Source organism: Amblyraja radiata, chromosome 14 (genome assembly GCF_010909765.2).
Source record: "Amblyraja radiata isolate CabotCenter1 chromosome 14, sAmbRad1.1.pri, whole genome shotgun sequence".
NCBI classification, from domain to species: domain Eukaryota; kingdom Metazoa; phylum Chordata; class Chondrichthyes; order Rajiformes; family Rajidae; genus Amblyraja; species Amblyraja radiata.
Window position 1 is genome coordinate 16,030,463 of NC_045969.1, and position 22,929 is coordinate 16,053,391.

Here is a 22,929-nt window from a genome sequence, read left to right on the forward strand (position 1 = left end):
GTGCCTTTCAACTTCAAGCCAAAGCAACCAAGCCACCATTCGCAGTAATAGTGCCTTTCAACTTCAAGCCAAAGCTCCCAAGCCTCCATCTGCAGCAAGTAGTGCCTTTCAACTTCGTCAAAGCTCCCAAGCCACCATTTGCAGTAAGTAGTGCCTTTCAACTTCATGCCACCATTTGCAGTAAGTGGTGTCTTTCAACTTCAAGCCATTGCACCCAAGCCACACCCAAGCCATCATTTGCAGTAAGTAGTACCTTTCAACTTCAAGCCACACCCAAGCCATCATTTGCAGTAAGTGGTGTCTTTCAACTTCAAGCCACACCCAAGCCATCATTTGCAGTAGTAGTGCCTTTCAACTTCAAAGCTCCCAAGCCACCATTTGCAGTAAGTGGTGCCTTTCAACTTCAAGCCAAAGCCAAAGTTGGTGAAGGACTTTTTAAACTCTTATTGACTCTTTTAATTTTGTGCAGTGTGTGTCTGGTCCCACACACGAACATGGACATACATTGGACCTTGTTCTCTCTTGTGGCTTGCCTGTGTTGAACTTGGAGGTCTGTGATAGCGTGTTTTCTGATCACATGCCTGTACTATTTGATGTTGGTTTTTCCAGTGCTGCAGTTAGACCTGTAGCGTCTGCTCGGCACTGTCGGACCTTTAACCCTTCTGCTGCTGGCCAATTCTCTGCTGCTTTCGATCAGCTCTGTGCCCCCTCTGCGTCCACTTCCCTTGGTACGGAGGAGATTAGTTCTTGGTTCCACTCCTCCTGCAGAACTATACTGGACTCTGTGGCTCCGTTAAAAACTTTGCAGGCTAGAGCTAAACCCGAGCCCTGGTTCAGTGACGCAACTCGTACAGCTCGACGGGAGTGTCGCAGAGCTGAGCGAAAGTGGAAGAAGGACAGGCTGCAGGTTTCATCGCAAATTCAAAAGGACAGCTGGCGAAATTACCAAAATACTGTTAAAGAGGCCAAAAGATATTACCTGTCTAATATAATAGTGTCTAAGCGTCACGACCCACGTGTGTTATTCAAAACCATTGATTCTGTTTTAAATGCCCCACAGCCTGTCTGCCTGGAAGCATCGTCCGAATTGTGCAATGACTTCCTGCACTTCTTTATCAATAAGGTTGTTTCTATAAGGGCTCTCATCTCAGCTCCTGCCTCTGACCCCTCTGTTCCGGCCCCATGCCTGGTGGCATTCGATAAGTTTGTGCCTCTGACATTGTCGGGTCTAGAGGATGTGGTTAGCCATATTAAGCCGTCGGGTTCCCCTTGTGATGCTGTCCCTCCTCTTCCTTTTAAAGAGGTTTTCCCGACTATAGGGCAGTCGGTTCTCGCCATCATAAACAGTAGCTTGTGTTCTGGGGGTGTCCCCGTAAATTTTAAACATGCAGTAGTGCAACCACTACTTAAGAAACCTGGCCTGGATCAAACTGTTCTGGCCAATTTTAGGCCGATCTCCAAATTGCCATTTATCTCTAAAATCATGGAGAAAGTAGTTTATGCTCAGCTGAAACTCTTCCTGAATGAGCACAATATTCGGGAGGTTTTCCCGTCTGGATTCAAAGCTATGCATAGCACAGAGTCGGCTCTGCTAAGGGTTTTTAATGACATCCTCCTGGCAAACGACTCCGGTACTTATGTGGTTCTTGTCTTGCTGGACCTATCTGCCGCCTTCGATACAGTGGACCATGGAATTTTAATTTCCCGATTACAGCACCAAGTGGGCATTTGTGGCAGTGCCCTGGGATGGTTCAGGTCCTATCTGGCAGACAGAACCATGCGTGTAAGCCTTGCTGGCTTTGAATCCTCCTCCACTCCCTTGGCATATGGGGTTCCACAGGGCTCAATTTTATGGCCCCTGCTCTTCTCTCTATACCTACTTCCTCTGGGCTCAATGTTAAGAAGGCATGGCATCTCCTTTCACTTTTACGCAGATGATAGCCAGTTATATATGCCACTCAGGAAAGAAGACGACTATTCTCTAAAATCACTTCTGTCTTGTCTTGAGGACATTAAGTCCTGGATGGCCTTAAACTTTCTGGGACTTAATGAAAAAAAGACAGAGGTGATTTTGTTTGGTCCCAATGGCTGCCGTGAACCTCCCTTTGTTGACTTGGGTCCACTGGCATTGTCCGTAAAGCCAACAGTTTTAAACCTGGGTTTTAGGATGGATGGTGATTTTAAATTAGATAAACAAATAGGCGCGGTGGTTAAGTCCAGCTTCTTTCACCTAAGGAAGCTGGAAAAGGTAAAGCCCATCCACGAGCGGCAGCATTTTGAAACAGTAATCCATGCCTTTATTACATCTAGGCTGGATTACTGTAACGCACTCTACTCTGGAGTCGCACGAGCTTCATTGGCTCGTCTCCAGCTGGTTCAAAATGCTGCCGCTCGCCTTTTGACCGGAACTCGAAAGAGGGAGCACATTACGCCAATTTTGGCCTCCCTTCACTGGCTCCCAGTGCACTTTCGAGTTCATTTTAAAATTATTTTATTTGTTTTCAAATCGTTGAATGGGCTCGCCCCGCCTTACCTCTCTGAGCTGCTCCACCTATATGCTCCTGCCCGGTGCCTCAGGTCGGCTGATCAGCTGCTCCTTGAGGTACCACGGTCTAAGCGGAAGCTCAGAGGGGATAGAGCCTTTTCTGTTGCTGCTCCGGCACTTTGGAACACCCAGCCGTTGCACATCAGACAGGCCCCCTCACAGTCCATCTTCAAATCCTCCCTAAAAACTCATTTTTATTCTCTGGCTTTCGACACTGGCTGAGACATTGCTCCTGTTCTTAGTGCTTTTAATGTCTTTTAATTTTTACTGTTTTTAGTCCTTCGTTTTACGGGTTTTAATGGTTTGTAATAACTTTTTGTCCATGAGTTCTCATGTACAGCACTTTGTGGCAACTGCGGTTGTTTAAAGTGCTTTATAAATAAAGTTTATTATATATTATTGCACCCAAGCCACCATTTGCAGTAAGTACTGCCTTTCAACTGCAAGCCAAAGCACCCAAGCCACCATTTGCAGTAAGTAGTGTCTTTCAACAGCATGCCACCATTTGCAGTAAGTAGTGCCTTTCAACTTCAAGCCAATGCACCCACGCCCCCCCATTTGCAGTAAGTAGTGCCTTTCAACTTCAAGCCACACCCAAGCCATCATTCGCATGAAGTAGTGCCTTTCAACTTCAAGCCAAAGCAACCAAGCCACCATTCGCAGTAATAGTGCCTTTCAACTTCAAGTCAAAGCAACCAATCCACCATTTGCAGTAAGTAGTGCCTTTCACCTTCATGCCACCATTTGCAGTAAGTGGTGTATTTCAACTTCAAGCCACACCCAAGCCACCATTGCGGGCTTTCTGGAGCGCTAGTATGAACCATTTTAGAACCAATATACTTTTTTTTTTGCAAGCTTTAGAACCAATAGACTTTTTTTTTTGCAAGCTTTAGAACCAATAGACATTTTTTGCAAGCTTTAGAACCAATAGACATTTTTTTGCAAGCTTTAGAACCAATAGACATTTTTTGGCAAGCATTTTAGAACCAATGGACATTTTTTGGCAAGCATTTTAGAACCAATAGACATTTTTTGGCAAGCTTTAGAACCAATAGACTTGGCTAGTATGCAAATTGTGCGCCAAATGGATTCTTGGGCTGGCGTCTCAGTCAATCAAGCCTGTTGTGCTGGCAACTCACTCACTCACGGCTGGTGGGCTGGTAGTTGACTCACGGCTAATCCTTGAAATTCTATTTCAAGCAGGGTATAAGGCCACCAAATTCAAGTGCAGTTTCTTACCACTTCTAGCAGGGTGCAAGGCCACCAAATTCAAGTGCAGTTTCATACAATTTGAAGTTGGGTGCAAAGCCACTAAAGACAGCGAGTCGTGACCTCTCCCTCCTCCATCTTGCAGAGACTGAGCCACACCCACATTTCCGGGTTTTATAACCCCTCCCCCCCCCCCCCCCCCCCACCGGAAAAGGTGTGGCTTTCATGGAGTGATTGACAGGAGAGAGATTCTCAACATTTAAAAAAAAACTAATAACACTTTTATTTTTCATTGATGGGAAGAATTCTCTGCATCTGCTCAGCGGAGGGGGACCGAGTAACATGGCCAAAAATCACAGCCGTAAGTGGTAGCGTTTTATCTAAAATCAATATACAGTGCAAACAGGAATTAAGTGGATTTACAGTAGTGCCTTTTAACTTCAAGCCAAAGCACCCAAGCCACCATTTGCAGTAAGTAGTGCCTTTCAACTTAAGCCAATGCACCCAAGCCACCATTTGCAGTAAGTAGTGCCTTTTCTACTTCAAGCCAAAGCTCCTAAGCCACCATTTGCAGTAAGTAGTGGCTTTCAACTTCAAACCAAAGCTCCCAAGCCACCACTTGCAGTAAGTAGTGCCTTTCAACTTCATGCCACCATTTGCAATGCCTTTCAACTTAATGCCAAAGCACCCAAGCTACAATTTGCAGTAAGTAGTGCCTTTCAACTTCAAGTCAAAGCTCCCACACCCCCATTTGTAGTAAGTAATGCATTTTAACTTCAAGCCATTGCACCCAAGCCACAATCTGCAGTAAGTAGTGCCTTTCAACTTCAAGCCACACTCAAGCCACCATTTGCAGTAAGTAGTGCCTTTCAACTTCAAGCCACACCCAAGCCACCATTGGCAGTAAGTAGTGCCTTTCAACTTCAAGCCAAAGCAATCAAGCCACCTTTCGCAGTAATAGTGCCTTTCACCTTCATGCCGCCATTTGCAGTAAGTGGTGTCTTTCAACTTCAAGCCACACCCAAGCCACCATTGCGGGCTTTCTGGAGCGTTAGTATGAACCATTTTAGAACCTATAGACTTTTTTTTTTTGCAAGCTTTAGAACCAATAGACTTTTTTTTTTTTGCAAGCTTTAGAACCAATAGACATTTTTTTTGCAAGCTTTAGAACCAATAGACATTTTTTGCAAGCTTTAGAACCAATAGACATTTTTTGCAAGCTTTAGAACCAATAGACATTTTTTGCAAGCTTTAGAACCAATAGACATTTTTTGGCACGCATTTTTGAATCAATAGAAATTTTTTGGCAAGCTTTAGAACCAATAGACTTTTTTTGTTGTTGCAAGTTTTAGAACCAATAGTGATTTTTTGCAAGCTTTAGAACCAATAGACATTTTTTGCAAGCTTTAGAACCAATAGACATTTTATTTTTGCAAGGATTTCAGAACCAATAGACATTTTTTTTTTTTGCAAGCTTTAGAACCAATAGACATTTTTTTTGCAAGCTTTAGAACCAATAGACATTTTTTTGGCCAACTTTAGAACCAATAGACATATTTTTGCAAGCTTTAGAACCAATAGACATATTTTTGCAAGGTTTAGAACGAATAGACATATTTTTGCAAGCTTAGAACCAATAGAGACATATTTTTGCAAGCTTTAGAACCAATAGACATATTTTTGAAAGCTTTAGAACCAATAGACATATTTTTACAAGCTTAGAACTAATAGACATTTGTTTTGCAAGCTTTAGAACCAATAGACACTTTTTGCAAGCTTTAGAACCAATAGACATTTTTTTGCAAGCTTAAGAACCAATGGACATTTTTCTGCAAGCTATAGAACCAATAGACATTTTTTGCAAGCTTTAGAACCAATAGACACGTTTTGCCAGCTTTAGAACCAATAGACATTTTTTTGCAAGCTTTAGAACCAATGGACATTTTTTTGCAAGTGTTAGAACCAATAGACACATTGTGCAAGCATTTTAGAACCACTAAGGGCACTTACATTTGAGTAGATATGTGTTCAGTGTTATTCACAGCTCAGAGAGACGTGACCCTCTGCCTTCCTACATCTTGAAGATAATGTGTGGCACACCACTTCCTCGTTTTATAGTCCCTCCTCCCTGCCGCCAGCGGGGGCAGCAGAGAGAATGGGGAATTTTGTAAAAACATTAATATCTCTGTCATTTTTAATCGACGGGAAAAATCCTCGGCACACATGCGGTGGAGGGGGGCTCTGAGTGAGGTGGTCAAAAATGATGGCCGTAGGTGGTGGCGTTCTCTCGAAAATCGCAGCACAGATGGCCAAAACCGGTCAAGAACAGACTTTTAGTAATATAGATAGCTGGGGTCCCAGCACCGAGCCTTGCGGTACCCCACTAGTCACTGCCTGCCATTCTGAAAAGGACACGTTTACTCCTACTCTTTGCTTCCTGTCTGCCAGGCAGTTCTCTATCCACATCAATACTGAACCTCCAATACCGTGTGCTTTAAGTTTGTATACTAATCTCTTATGTGGGACCTTGTCGAAAGCCTTCTGAAAGTCCAGATATAACACATCCACTGGTTCTCCCTTATCCACTCTACTAGTTACATCCTCGAAAAATTCTATAAGATTCGTCAGACATGATTTACTTTTCATAAATCCATGCTGATTTTGTCCAATGATTTCACCACACTCCAAATGTGCTGCTATCCCATCTTTAATAAATTACTCTAGCAGTTTCCCCACTACCGATGTTCGACTAACTGGTCTGTAATTTCCCGTTTTCTCTCTCCCTCCCTTTTTAAAACGTGGGGTTACATTAGCTACCCTCCAATCCTCAGGAACTACTCCAGAATCTAAAGAGTTTTGAAAAATTATCACTAATGCATCCACTATTTCTGGAGCTACTTCCTTAAGTACTCTGGGATGCAGCCTATCTGGCCCTGGGGATTTATCGGTCTTTAATCCATTCAATTTACCTAACACCACTTCCCGGCTAACCTGGATTTCACTCAGTTCCTCAATCTCATTTGACTGCCGGTCCCCTGCTATTTCCGGCAGATTATTTATGTCTTCCTTAGTGAAGACAGAACCAAAGTAGTTATTCAATTGGTCTGCCATGTCCTTGTTCCCCATTATCAATTCACCTGTTTCTGACTGCAAGGGACCTACATTTGTTTTAACCAATCTTTTTCTCTTCACATATCAATAAAAACTTTTGCAGTCAGTTTTTATGTTCCCTGCCAGTATTTTTTCATAATATATTTTCCCTTTCCTAATTAAGCCCTTTGTCTTCCTCTGCTGGACTCTGAATGTCTCCCAGTCCTCTGGTAGGCTGCTTTTTCTAGCTAATTTGTATTTCACCTTTCATTTGATACTATCCCTGATTTCCCTTGTTATCCACGGATGCACTACCTTCCCTGATTTATTCTTTTGCCAAGCTGGGATGAACAATTGTCGTAGTTCATCCATGCAGTCTTTAAATGCCTTCCATTGCATATCCACCGTCAACCCTTTAAGAATCAATTGCCAGTCTATCTTGGCCAATTCATGTCTCATACCCTCAAAGTTACCTTTCTTTAAGTTCAGAACCCTTGTTTCTGAATTAATTATGTCACTCTCCATCCTAATGAAGAACTCAACCATATTATGGTCACTCTTGCCCAAGGGGCCACGCACAACAAGACTGCTAACTAACCCTTCCTCATTACTCAATATCCAGTCTAGAATAGCCTGCTCTCTCGTTGGTTCCTCTACATGTTCGTTTAGAAAACTATCCTGCATACATTCCAAGAAATCCACTTCCTCAGCATCCCTGCCAATTTGATTCACCCAATCTATATGTAGATTAAAGTCACCCATTATAACTGTTTTACCTTTGTTGCACGTGTTTCTAATTTCCTGTTTGATGCCATCCCCAACCACTACTACTGTTAGGTGGTCCTGTACACAACTCCCACTAGCGTTTTCTGCCCCTTAGTGTTTCGCAGCTCTACCCATATCGATTCCACATCCTCCAAGCTAATGTCCTTCCATTCTATTGCGTTAATCTCCTCTCTAACCAGCAACGCTACCCCACCTCCTTTTCCTTTCTGTCTATCCCTCCTGAATATTGAATATCCCTGGATGTTCAGCTCCCAGCCTTGGTCACCCTGGAGCCATGTCTCCGTGATCCCAACTATATCATAGTCATTAATAGCTATCTGCACATTCAACTCAACCACCTCATTACGAATGCTCCTTGCATTGAGACACAAAGCCTTCAGGCTTGTTTTTACAACACTCTTACCCCTTATACAATTGTGTTGAAAAGTGGCCCTTTTTGATTTTTGCCCTGGAATTGTCTGCCTGCCACTTTTACTTTTCACCTTGCTACCTATTGCTTCTACCCTCAATGCTGCGAGACAGCAGATCTACTAGCTTCCACAACTGTGACATTCCAAACCTACACACCTCCAAACTGCATTACCTCTAACCCATATATTTTTAAAGCAGAAGCTTTGCACTTGCCTTCTGAATGTGCATGTAGGCATCAATGGATGAGGTCTGACGATGAGCCCTTGACCAGAATCGTCACCGGCCCTTTGACCAATTGACCAGCCCTTAACTCGGTTTTTATGTCCGCTGATACTATCCGACCTGCTGAGTGAGGATTTCCAGCACTTTGTGGGTTTTTAATTAAAGGCATCACTGGACACAACTTTTGAACACATTAACGTCATGCTCAAAATTCTAACCAGAATTTGTCAGAAATAACAATCTTCACAAATCCATGATGTTTTTTGATCACTGCGTATGCATTTAAATACTCAGTTACTGTGCCTCTACAGTTCAATAACTACTCTTCCATAACTGCTGGCAAACTGACAGGTCGGGAGTTTCCTCATCTGGCTTCCTCACACTTCTTAAACTATAGCGGTACAGTAAAACTCCAACAACCCAGTATATTTGGAACTTTAATGGTAGCACTGATAGATTTTCCAGACAAATTCACAGCATTCCTATTAACACACTTTTAATTCACCTTGTATCAAAGATGTTATACAGTTAAATAATACATTTGGTGGATACCAGGTGGATTTACGGAGAGTGCCAGAAATGGGGCTCAGTAAATATAATGGGGAGGGGGATACATAAACCAGGTATGCCAGATGATGAACCTGGCATCGAAAAGATGATCAAAAAGCCCAATTCATTAAACTGGATTACTTAGGAAAATTAAAAACAACACTGTGCCAAATTTCCTGTAGTTTTCCTTGAAATATCATGGTCTACAAACCATCAGGACCTGAAGGTCTGTTTATCTTGAGTTTTCTTATATTCAAATTTTTTTTTAAATATAAAATCTTATGGACTTCCTCCTTGTAGGTATGTTGCAAAGCCTACCTGAAGCGTCGCTGAAAATCTGTCGCTGCGGGTGTGAGCGATTTTGGCGCCGTTTAGAGGGGGGCGGGTTTAAAACGCGATTTTCTCTAGGCTGTTCAAATCGAAGATGTTCAGCCTAGTTAATTATTAACGAAAAATCGCTGGAAGACCCCGTCGCAAAAGCTATTATTAGTTTTAAAGACCTCGTATAATAGTTATAGTAGTTTAAAAATCAATCTCTAAACCCGCGACCACCAGCAACCGCAGGGTCTCATAGAGCAAACAACTGAAGGTAGGCTGCATATTTTTACATTAAAAAGGGCTTCTTAAGATCCCTTTATACAAAGTTTAATATTGCGAGTAGCTCATTTTGGGCCCATTATATCCCGCAGTATTTTTCTGGGCATTTGGGGGCACAAATCTAGCGCAATGTGAACGTTCTAAACCAGCGCGTTCACAGGATCCCACTAGAAAGCTGATTTAAATGGACTTTAATTTACAGCAATTAAACACTGAATTCCTTCCATTTGGCCTATAAATTAATGTAAATGAGATTTAAAAATCATGTTTTATTGTGAATTATTTATGAATATTATTTGGACACATAGGCTATTTAAAAATGTTAATCATTTATTAAGAAATGGATAGATGTTTAGATCTAGTAATTGAAGTTTGAAATTAGCTACACTTGGGTAACTAACTAATTATATGCTTTAATTTCAGGTCATCCAAGTAAGATTATTTTATATTTGTTTCAGAATGGTTCAATCTACGATAACTGAAAATTTCATTCAGTTCTCTTAATTTTTAAGAAAGTTATGTGCTTTTGACTGTTCACGATCACAACTTTTTTGTTATGTCCATAGAAAATCAATAGGGAACAAGATGCTAATTTCCGAGTATGAAAATGGCCATAACTTTTTAAATACTTGAGATATGAAAGTGAATTAGGTGTCAAATTAAACTTCTTTTTATGCTTTATCTGATGGGATAAATTACAGACTTGATTTTTTTAATCTAAAAATTTTGTAACATTTTTTGTACTCCTTGTGCCTAATTTTGAAGTTTTCTCATTCACAAGGTAGTTTGATCGTTGCCTCCAACAGGTGAAAAGATGCATGTTTTAATGAATAAATTTGAAATGTCCTCGTTATTCCTTATGGCCTTATCCATCTCATCAATGGACTCACATACCCAATCCCATTCAATCAGTTCATGTTTTACTGTACACTATTTTTCATATTTTTTCTTGCACGGCCGTTATTGTTTTTTCACGGTTCTTCCAGTTGACTGGATTTCTACTTTCTTTGCATCATCGCTGTTGTGCACCATCCAATTCTAAAATTAGGTGCTTTCCCTTACCCTGCCGAAAGATGGTCACACAAATCCCACTGTACTTTGAGTGACTGGGCTGCGGAATGATATCCATATATTCTACTCTGGCCTTTGTGTGCCACAATGCCTTATACTCACATTACAGCTTACCAACTCTGAGCAGGAATGATTCAGGATATGGAAATTTCCAAAGGAGCCATGCCTATTCAAGACAATCAGGTCACAAATCTCCCCATTTAAACTGCAATCTTATATTTATTTGATATATTCAGTTATTTTTATTGCTAGTTAGTTTATTTTGCCCATTTTCCTCCCAAAATAAAGAGCGACAATATTTGCGTTATTATTTTAACTTTCTATTCCAAAGTCATATGGGCTCATGAACAGAAAAATGGCAACTCTCGGGGTAAATGTTATTGGATATTGTAATGGAACTAAAGAATTTTAAGGGTAAAAAGACCCTAATGGGACATCTACAGGCCCCCAAACAGTAGCCTGGATATTGGGTGCAAGTTGAATCAAGAGTTAAAATTGGCATGTCGTAAAGGTAATGCTACGGTTGTTATGGGAGATTTCAACATGCAGGTAGACTGGGAAAATCAGGTTGGTACTGGACCCCAAGAAAGGGAGTTTGTGGAGTGCCTCCGTGATGGATTCTTAGAGCACCTTGTACTGGAGCCTACCAAGGAGAAGGCAATTCTGGATTTAGTGTTGTGTAATGAACTGGGTTTGATAAGGGAACTTGAGGTTAATGAGCCATTAGGTGGTCGAGGCGTTCAGCTACCGCTTCGCCGGGTTGTCAGCTCCCCGCGCCGGGCGATCACACCTCGCTTCGGGGCTGGTTGAACCTTCTGCGGTGTTGGAGCTCCCAACTAGCCTCTCCCGAGACTGCGAGCCCTTGTTGGTAAGTCCACAGGCAATGGGAGCGATCCCAGGCAAGGGATCCACTCTGATGTTAAGTCTGTGCCCCGCGGTGGGGCTCACGACAGTCCGAGGCAGCTACCAGCTCCATCGATGAGTAGGCCGCAGAGCCCGGAGAATGTGATCCGAAAAATGATCACATGTCCAGGAAGGTAAGAACCCGATCCCCCCGCATAAAACAAACTGAAGTACATTAAATCAAACTTTTAACAAACACTAAACAAAAAGATGAAAAAACGAACAGACTGCCGGCAGGGCTGGCCATCTCCCGGGCACCCCTGGTGGTCTAAAATACAACATAGCGAAGATGAGCAGGAAGCCAGAGGATTGGGTAACGTTTAAAGAGCAACAGAAGATAACTAAAAAGGCGATATGAGGAGAAAAGATGAGGTATGAAGGTACGCTGGCCACGAATATAAAGGAGGATAATAAAAGCTTCTTTAGGTATGTGAAGAGAAAAGAATTAGTTAAGACCAAAGTTGGATCTTTGAAGACTGAAAAAGGTGAATTTATTATGGGAAACAAAGAAATGGAAGATGAGTTGAACAGGTACTTTGTATCCGTCCACTAAGGAGGACACAAACAATCTTCCTGATGTACTTATGGCCAGAGAATCTGGGGTGATGGAGGAACTGAAGGAAATCCACAATGGGCAGGAAATGGTGTTGGGTAGACTGATGGGACTAAAGGCTGATAAATCCCCAGGGCCTGATGGTCTGCATCCCAGGGTGGAAGTGGCTCGAGAAAACATGGACACATTTGGCTTCTGGAATTTTTTGAGGATGTAACTAGGAAAATGGATAAGGGAGAGCCAGTGGATATAGTGTACCTGGACTTTCAGAAAGCTTGATAAGTTCCCACATATGAGATAAGTGGGCAAAATTAGGTGGTATGGGGGGAGAGTGCTGACATGGATAGAAAATTGCTTGGCAGACAGGAAACAAAGAGTAGGGATTAACGGGTCCCTTTCAGAATGGCAAGCAGTGACCAGTGGGGAACTGCAAGGCTCGGTGCTGGGACCGCAACTATTTACAATATACATCAATGATTTAGATGAAGGGATTCAAAGTAACATTAGCAAATTTGTAGATGACACAAAGCTGGGTGGCAGTGTGAACTGCGAGGTGAGTGGGCAGATGCATGGCAGATGCAGTTTAATGTGGATAAATGTGAGGTTATCCACTTTGGTAGCAAAAACAGGAAGGCAGATTATTATCTAAATGGTGTCAAGTCAGGAAAAGGGGAACTACAACGGGATCTGGGAGTCCTTGTTCATCAGTCAATGAAAGTAAGCATGCAGATACAGCAGGTAGTGAAGAAAGCGAATGGCATGTTAGCCTGTGTTTAGAATGGAGACGAGGAAACACTTTTTCTCAGAGATTGGTGAGTCTGTGGAATTCTCTGCCTCAGAGGGCGGTGGAGGCAGGTTCTCTGGATGCTTTCAAGAGAGTGCTAGATAGGGCTCTTAAAAGTTGCGGAGTTAGGGGATTTGGGGAGAAGGCAGGAACGGGGTACAGATTGGGGATGATCAGCCATGATCACATTGAATGGCATTGCTGGCTCGAAGGGCCGAATGGCCTACTCTTACACCTATTGTCTATTGCATAACAAGAGGAGTTGAGTATAGGAGCAAAGAGGTCCTTCTGCAGTTGTACAGGGCACTAGTGAGACCACACTTGCAGGGCTCTAACTTAACTTTTTTTCCTCTGTTGCAAGCCGGGCAACCTAGGTAGCTTTTTAGGTTGCCAAATGACAGTTTAGGTGGTCATCCAAGACGGCTTGCATGACATGTGCGATAATGTGCTTGGACGAAATGCGTAGTTACCAGTCGGAATTATGCTCAATGGAGCATTCATATATTTTTTCTGCTTCAAATAAAGTCACAAACTAAACATTCACCAATCAAGACATGATATATACCACAATGACATGCAGCAAAATTATAATACAGTATTGAGCCTGTCCCAACTTTGGCCATCACTTACGCGACAGGCCAGTAGTGACGGTCGCGCGACGGTTCCGTGAGAGTCGCGCGCGTCATCATGCGCCCGCACAGCGGTCTGAAGCGCATGACATCATTTGAAGATGGACACAAAATGCAGGAGTAACTCAGCGGGACTGGCAGCATCTCTGGAGAGAAGCAATGGATGATGTTTCGGGTCGAGGCTCTTCTTCAGTCTGAAAGAAGGGTCTTGACCCAAAACGTCATCCATTCCTTCTCTCCAGAGATGCTGCCGGCCCTGCTGAGTTACTCCTGCATTTTGTGTCTATCTTCAATAGGCCCCGCTCTGGGAGTAGGAGTGGGGGCGGATCCGGATCCGCAACGGCCGTGAGCCCCAGGCTGAGTTTGACGATCGTTTGCCTGCTTCTGCTGGAGATGAGATGTTGCGTCGCGCCAGAGTCTTGGATCTGTCCCACTTCGGCCGTCAGTTACGCGACAGGCCGGTGGCGCGCGAAGATTTAGTGCAGGCCGAAGTCCACACTCCTCCACGCCAATCCACACTCTTCCACACCACTCCATGCGCCTGTCCCCGCACTACCCACACGCTAGCAGGTCGCGTAAATGGCGCGCGAAAGACAGCCAAGTGGGACAGGCCCTTATCTCAACAATTTTTACATGTTGCAATGAATGCAATTTCTATTATTTCTTTCCACTTCCAAACAAAAATGTGGTTAGATTATTCAGCGAATGATCAACCTCGGGGAGACCAAGCGCAGGCATGGCGATCGCTTCGCACAACACAGTCGCTGCCTCAAAAAGACTGGCAGCATCATCAAGGACCCACACCATCCTGGCCACACACTCATCTCCCCACTACATTCAGGTAGAAGGTACAGGAGCCTGAAGACTGCAATGTCCAGGTTCAGAAATAGCTACTTCCCCACAGCCATCAGGCTATTAAACTCAACTGAAACAAATCTCTGAACATTAATAGACATGTTTATTTGCTCTTCATCTGCTTATTTATTGATGTGTGTATATATTTATATGATTGTACTAGACTAAGTGGGACCTGTTGGGTCCCAGCATCGCACGGGAGGGCTGGTCACCAACGCAATATTCCACCTCTCCACCAATTCCAATATTGCTCGCCAGTGGGGGGGGTCGTTCTGTTGCGCTAGTATGGGTGTTGCGGGCCGAAGGTACTGGTTTCAAGAGGGCAGTATTGACATTGTGAGCCGAATGGATTCTTGGGCTGGCAGCCAACTGTTGCAACGATTTTAAAAGCCAAGGCAAACAATTGGGCAGCAGCCACCCGACAACCAAAATTCATTTTGTGAACACAAACTTGTTAAAAAAGGCGAGGCAAACAATTGGGCTGCAGACACCCGACAACCAAAATTCAATTTGTGAACACAAACTCATTAAAAAGGTGAGGCAAATAATTGGGCAGCAGCCACACAACAACCAAAATTCAATTTGTGAACACAAACTCATTAAAAAGGCGAGGCAAACAATTGGGCAGCAGCCACCTTACAGCCGCATCAAGGGGACTCACCGTGGAGTAGACGTGCGTTCAGTGTTATTCGCAGCTCAGAGAGCCGTGACCCTCTCGCTTCCTGGGTCTGGCAGAGACTGAGTGAGGGACTACACTTCTGGGTTTTATGGTCTCGACCCCCTGTCGCCAGCGGGGGCAGCAGAGAGAATGGGGAATTAAAAAAAAAACATTAATATTTCTCTGATTTTTCATCGATGGAAATATCCTCTGGTCCCGGAAGGCGGAGGGGGGCTCTGAGCGAGGTGGCCAAAAATGACGGCCATAGGTGGCGGCGTTCTCTCGGAAATCACACCACAGCAAGCCAAAAGCAATCAAGATCAGACTTTTAGTAATAGAGATATGGACTCACTGATATGTTCTGTATTCATGCCTACTATATTCTGTTGTGCTGAAGCAAAGCAAGAATTTCATTGTCCTATCTGGGACACATGACAATAAACTCTCTTGACTTGACTCAGTTCGCAATAACCAACCTGATCTCCCGGTGCCTCAGCACTTCAATTCCCCCTCCCATTCCGAATCCAACCTGTCTGTCCTGGGCCTCCTCCATGGGCAGAGTGAGGCTCACTGTAAATTGGAGGAGCAGCACCTCATATTCCGCTTGGGCAGTTTGCACCCCAGCAGTATGAACATTGACTTCTCCAATTTCAGGTAGTCCCTGCTTTCTCCTCCCCTTCCCAGCTCTCCCTCAGCCCACTGTCTCTGCCTCTTCCTTTTTTCTTCCCGCCCCCCCCCTCACATCAGTCTGAAGATGGGTCTCAATCCGAAACGTCGCCTATTTCCTTCGCTCCATAGATGCTGCCTCACCCGCTGTTTTTCAAGCATTTTTGTCTACCCATTCACACAAGCTCTGTTATCCCACTTTCCTCACCCACTCCCTACACATTACAGGCAATTTTACAGATACAAGTTAACCTACAAAGCCAGTCTTTGGGATGTGGGAGGAAACCCACATGCTTGCAGGGAGAATGTGCAAATTCAACACAGACAGTGCCCGAGGACAGGATCAATCTCTGGTGTGTGAGGCAGCAAGTCTACCAGCTGTGCCACTATATTTTGTTTTCCAACACACAAAAAAATATACGTTGATAACTTTGGTTACTAAAAAAAAACTAGCAATTTTCGGTCTCAAATCTCTAAGTGACCCTATGCCCGCTTTACAGCTACTGTATGTTTTAATTCAGTTCAAGACTATGGGGCAGTACATTGGCCATAAAGTTGCTGCCAAAAGTGCTAGAGACCCAGAATTGATCCTGAATATGGGTGCTGTCTGTATGAATTTTACTCCTTTCCTTTTGATCGCATGGGTTTTCTCCGGGTGCTCTTGTTTCCTTCCACATTCCAAAGGTGTGCAGGAATCTTTTTCAGACCCAACCCAAAACGTAATATTTTCATTTTGTCCAGAGATTCTGTCTGACCTGTTCAGTTACTCCAGCTTTTTGTGTCTATCTTCAGTTTAAACCAGCATCTGCAGTTCCTTCCTACACACACGATACTATACGATAGAACACTGTTTTGTTTTCTTGTTTATAACATTGTTTACAGAGTACTATGTTTACATATTCTGTTATGCTGTTGCAAGTAAGGATTTCATTGTTCTAACCGGGACGTGAGAGAATATAACACTCTTGACTCACGGCACTAATGTGTGGGATAGAACTAGTGTACGGGTGATTGGTGGTCGGCATGGACTCGGTGGGCCGAAGGGCCTGTTTCCACGCTGTATCTTTAAATTAAACTAAAAACACTAAAACCGGAGGGAGTCTAAAGAAAGACCTCCACCCAAAATGTCACCCAGTTTCTTCTATCCAGAGATGCTGGCTGCTCCATGGAGTTCCCCCGCACAATTAAAGCATGGAAGACTTTCACCCTACCATAGTTACCTAACCAGATGCAACTACATTTAAGGTACCTCTTTTTTCCCCAAGAACCCTTTTTTGCTTAAGTCTAAGTCAAGAGTCAAGAGAATTTTAATGTCATGTGTCCCAGATAGGACAATGAAATTCTTGCTTGCTGCAGCACAACAGAATGTAAACATAATACCGAACAGGAGATAAAAGTTCAGTGTGTCTATATACCATAGACCATATATATATATACACAATAAATAAACAGATAAAGTGCAATAGGCAGTTATTGTTCAGAGTTTGGTGGTGGACCCTTCATCACCTCCAGTTTAAATTCAATTTGGAATATTTTTGGAGTAACTCTTGCTCCCTGATTACTCCAGGGAGTTACTCCAGCTCCAGGGAGTGATTCTGCGTTGGTTTTCAGCAGTCGTGGCGAGGCGGCGACCAGACAGCAATGGCAGCCAGATCTCCCACAATGCAAAGGGAGGGAGAAAGTGCTCAGCACCGACCAGTTGCTGTGGCAGTGCCCATGTGCAGGGCAGCCGATGATGTGCTGGCCGTGGTTGTGCGCATGTGCAAGGCGGCCGGCCGTGCCAGTGGATGAGGAGCGCCCGTAGAGCAGAGCCCGGCGGCCCGAACACGGATGGCGAGCGGAGACGGAGAATGACAGAGAGAGATAGAGAGGGGGGCCCCGTTCAGAGTTGAACGGCAGGTGCTTGCCAAGCCGGGCAACATGGTACAGCGTTTAGGTTGCCCGGCGGGACTTTAGATGGCAATTGGCACCCGGGCAACCGTTAATTTCGAGCCTTGCACTTGGAATATTGTGTGCAGTTTTGGTCTCCAAATTTGAGGGACATTCTTGCTATTGAGGGAGTGCAGCGTAGGTTCCCAAGGTTAATTCCCGGGATGGTGGGACTGTCATATGCTGAGAGAATGGAGCGGCTGGGTTTGTATACTCTGGAATTTAGAAGGATGAGAGGGGATCTTATTGAAACGTATAAGATTATTAAGGGTTTGAGCACGCTAGAGACAGGAAACATGCTCCCGATGTTGCGAGAGTCCAGAACCACAGTTTAAGAATAAGGGGTAAGCCATTTAGAACGGAGATGAGGAATCACTTTTTCACAGAGAGTTGTGAGTCTGTAGAATTCTCTGCCTCAGAGGGCAGCGGAGGCCGGTTCTCTGGGTACTTTCAAGAGAGAGCTAGATAGGACTCTTAAAGATAGCGGAGTCAAGTGATTCATTTTCCAACAGTCATTTGACTCAGGTGATGTTCCGCTGGATTGGAAGAAGGCTAACATCACTCCTCTCTTTAAGAAGGGTTCAACCACCAACCCAGCGAATTATCGTCCTGTTTCATTAACAAGTACTTGCTGCAAACTGCTGGAGCATTTAATTGATAGTAATCTGATGAGACACGCGAGTAAACATAACATTCTTGCTGACAACCAACATGCATTTAGGAGGCATAGATCATGTGAGTCTCAGCTTATCCTGACGACAAATGACCTGGCCAAGCACCTTGATAGTAACGTCATCACGCATTTAGTAGTGCTGGACTTTTCTAAAGCATTTGATGTCATCCCACACCAGAGACTGCTTCAGAAGCTTGACTTCTATGGTATTCGTTCCAACACGAAACGACGGATTTCCAGTTTCCTGACAAAACGTCTTCAGCGCGTGTGTGTGTGTGAACGGAAAGAGCTCCGATTGGCGTCCAGTGTTGAGTGGTACACCTCAGGGCACAGTACTTGGCCCACATCTGTTTTTGCTTTACATAAATGACATCCATGAAAAAGTCACAAGTACGACCAGACTATTCGCTGATGATTGTTTGTTGTACCGTCCAATTAAGTCAGCTGATGATGAAGATACTCTCCAAAAGGATCTCGATACTATGGTTGAGTGGTCACAACAATGGGGCATGCAGTTCAACCCTTCCAAATGTGAAACCATGTGTGTCACCAGAAAGAGGAATCCAGGCAAAACATCTTACAATATACTTGATGCCACTCTTGAAGAATCCAAACAAACCAAGTATCTTGGCAACAAATTGCAGAACGATCTACGTTGGAATGGTCAGACTCATCATGCAATTGTGAAAGCAACAGGTGTTCTAAATTTTCTGAGACGCAACTTTCATCATTGTTCAACTTCTGTCAAGGAGAAGCTATACTTCACCCTCGTTAGACCTCACTTGGACCACGCAGTTGCAGCATGGGACCCATACACAAATAAAAACATTTCTTCCATCGAATGTGTCCAAAGACAGGCAGCTCGATTTGTTACTAATACCTATGAGAGAGAAGCGAGTGCTACCAAACTTCTGAATTCACTGGGGTGGAACCCACTCCAAGACAGACATGAAGCTCACCGTTTGACCTGTTTTTACAAAATGTTAAATGGTCAGCTCGACATAGATTACAAAACCTACATCAAACCCAAACCAATTAGGAGCAGACGAGGGCAATCCAATTTGAGATGCCAGCTACCAAGACAGATGTGTACAGCAATTCATTCTTCCCCCGCACAATTAAAGCATGGAATAGTCTTCACCCTACCATAGTTACCCAACCAGATGCAACTAAATTTAAGGTAGCTCTTTCTTCCGTGAAAAGTTAAAATGTACTTGAAACGTATCTGTTTTTCAAAATAAAAGGCACACAATCATTTAAGCCAATATACAATAAAAAAAATCAACATGAGTTTGAATGACATATTGGTCACTGGTATAATAAAGCAAATATACACTAGCATTTTCAGAAGAGGGCTAATTGTGTAATGATATTTACAATTACAGTTGATGGACCAGCTTTGACAGCTTTGTCTCCCCATGGCCCTAGCTGTCATGCTCAGTGTATGAGTGATAGCTTTTGAGATGTGTCTACATCTCAACACCTCCTTGGACATTCAACAAAACACACAACAATAGCTTTTCACTGTATCTCGGTACACGTGACAATAAACTAAGCTCAAACATTCAAGCACGTCTAGAAGCATCTGTGGAAAGAGAAATAGACAATGTTTCTCCAATTGCAGGTAGCCCTTGCTTTCTCCTCCTTCCCCTCCCCAGCTCTCCCACAGCCTATTGTCTCCGCCTCTTCCTTTCTTCTTCCCGCCCCCCCCTCACCCCCCACCTCGACATCAGTCTGAAGAAGGGTCTCGACCCGAAACGTCACCTATACCGTTGCTCCATAGATGCTGCCTCACCCGCTGAGTTTCTACAGCATTTTTGTCTACCTTCGATTTTTTTCAGCATCTGCAGTTCTTTCTTAGACTTAATGTTTCATGTCCAAGACACTTTGTCATAACATTGACTCTTACTCTTTCCATTGAATTTACCTGATTTCTATTCTCACATGCACCAAGGTACAGTGAAAAGCATTTGCTGCGTGCTAACCAGTCAGCGGAAAGATAAAACAGGATTACAATTGAGCCGTTTAGTGTACAGATACATGATCAGGGAATAACTTTTAGTGCAAGGCAAAGCCAGCAAAGTCCGAACAAGGATCGTCCGAGGGTCACCAATGAGGTAGATAGCAGTTCAGCATTTCACACATCCTAGGGCATTTCTGTGGTTCTTAGGTGAAAGGTTCAGTGTCACAGTTCTCTACAACATGAAAGATTAATTTGGTTTCAAGTAAGCCACACTGAAAGAACACCACTTCATAACGAACAACATGACTTAATTCCATCGGTTACCTTCTCAACATCCAACCAAAATGCATGACTGAATTATTATAAAACATTACTAGTACAAGGCAAGAACATTTGCACCAATTACATTTCACTCTCATATTGTAACTTAAAATCTTGGTTATAATATACCTAACATTCTTGTATTTAGCTACAGATTACTTAACCATAAGTAAAATCGTCTTTTGGAAACATTAAAGAACAATTGCATTCTCTGAATGCATGTCAGAGTGGAATGCCAGGAAGTGGAATGTTGCAAATATTTCACAAATTATTTGATAGCTCCTACAATCATATTGCTCTCAAATCGGGAAACTCCCCATTTTAGCAAACCGACGCCCCATCACAGTTTATCTTACCACTTTCTTTCCATGTTAAGATCATCTTCCTTTACTTTTGTCTCCCCATGGCCCTATCAGTCGTGCTCAGTGTATGAGTGATAGTTTTTGAGATGTGTCGGCATCTCAACACTATGAATGTACACAGTTCACCTAAAAATCAATTTTTTGCAGCCGGATGGTCTGGCACCCCATATTTATCTACGTACATAGCTGGGAAGCAACACATACAGAACATAAATATTATCCTAGTTGGCCTACATGGCCTGCAAAAACTGTAGTCGGCCAAAAACGGTGAAAATAAAATTATGCATACACATTCCACCTCAGGGCATAAATTATTTTGTTAAGTAGAATCTGAAATAAAAATTAACATTTACATGACATTTTTAGCTTCAGTTTGAAATGTTAGGGTCACAAAAACAATCCATTTCTTCCTATTCACGACAGCAGGCCACCTCCAGTTACCAGAATACAATTAACAGATGGGCCAATGATTACCCTTTCCAATTGTACACCCACATCACATCTTAGGGCGAAACTTCAGTTAACCTCAGAGGGGCCTGGCAGCTTTGTTGATGCACCGTGACAACTAAATACTGCCCTTCAAATCTAACAACTCTTGAAAAGAGGGAGAGGGATCACAACTCACACTTACAAAAGAACTTTCAGAAGACACTTAGCAACTATATATCGAGTTGAGGAGGGGGAGGGGGAGTTTTCTGATGTGGAAATCATCTATCAACTCTCATAATTAATTGTTAAGCAGGGTGGGTAGGGAAGGGTCAAACTGTGAAACAGCCCCACCAGGAACAAGGCAGATCAAGTGCTGCAACTTTGGCATTGCTGTGTAAAGGGCGGGAGGGGGGCTGGGGGCTGTCAGTAGCTCTCACTCCTAAACCACTAGGTCCTGGGTTCCTCCCCAGCAAACCACCCCCCCCCCCCCCCAATATCCCAAATGTAAGCCCCGTACAGAGAGGCGCACTCACTCGACAGAACTTCAGGCAGTACTCGTTGGACGCGGAGGTGAGACCCAGGGCCGTCCGCAGCTCGCTCTCGATGTATTCCAGTTCCTTCCTCAGACTCGCTCCCTCCAACTCCTCGTCTTCCGCCATGCTTCTCCCCCCTACCTGCGCGTACCCGACGTACGGACGCGTCTGCGTCACGGCCACGCACGCCCCCCTCCCCCCAGCACGTACGAGCCAACGGTGACCCGCCCCCCGCTCCTCCGCTCCGCGCATTCCCATTGGTTAACCCCGCCGCATACGTCAGAGTCACCGTGACGCGACGCTCCCCAGTTCCCTGGGTCGCGAGGGCGGGTGCGGCCGGTGATTGACATCTGCAACAGCCAGTAATCATTGACCACCATAAAAGGAAGCAAAGCAATGGTTAACATGGGTGGTGGGTGTATATATACATATATGGTCAATAGCGCTTTATTTGTCACATAAATTTCAGGTGAAGGGGAAAAGATTTAATAGTAATCTGAGAGGTAACATTTTCACACAAAGGATGGTTGGTGGGTGTATGGAACAAGCTAGTTGAGGCAGGAACTATTGCAACGTTTAAGAAACAATTAGACAAGTAAAGGACAAAGGACATTTATTGTCACATACACCAATTGGTGCAGTGAAATTTGAGTTACCATGTAGCACACAAATAAGATAAACACAACACTATAGAATTTAACATAAAACATAAAACATCGCCCACAGCGGAATCAATGTTTCCCACTGAGGGAAGGCAATAAAGTTCAGTCCTCTTCCTCATGTTCACCCGTGGTCGGGGCCTATTGAGGCCTCTGCAGTCGCCGCAACGGCGGCCCGATGTTTCAGGCCCTCTCGAAGGATGATGAAACTCCGACGTCGGAACGGAAGAACACTCTCAGCGGCTTGGAGTTTCCGAATCGGCCGCTTCAAGTCAAGTCAAGTTTATTCATCACATACACATACGAGATGTGCAGTGAAATGAAAAGTGGCAATGCTCGCAGACTCTGTGCAAAAAAACAAACAAACAAACAAGCAAACTACAAACAGAATGGAACAGAATCACATATTCTTTTGCATATTACATATTGTAGGAGGAAGGAAAAAGGAAATAAAAAACAGCAAATTAAAAAAAACAGTAGAATGGTACAGTAAAGTTAGTCCCTGGTGAGGTAGGAGTTTACAGACCTAATG

General features: G+C 43.7%; 1 protein-coding gene across 2 annotated transcripts in view; it reads right to left on the minus strand.

The window, feature by feature from the left end:
- The window catches only part of znf654 (zinc finger protein 654), a 73,238-nt gene extending 51,346 nt beyond the window's left edge, over positions 1-21,892 (minus strand). For both annotated transcript variants that reach the window (XM_033032603.1, XM_033032601.1), the window contains exon 1: positions 21,739-21,892. In XM_033032603.1, the coding sequence (XP_032888494.1) occupies positions 21,739-21,864 (126 nt within the window). In that variant the 5' untranslated portion in view covers positions 21,865-21,892. The remainder of the gene's footprint in view (positions 1-21,738) is intronic.
- Positions 21,893-22,929: the final 1,037 nt, after the last annotated feature.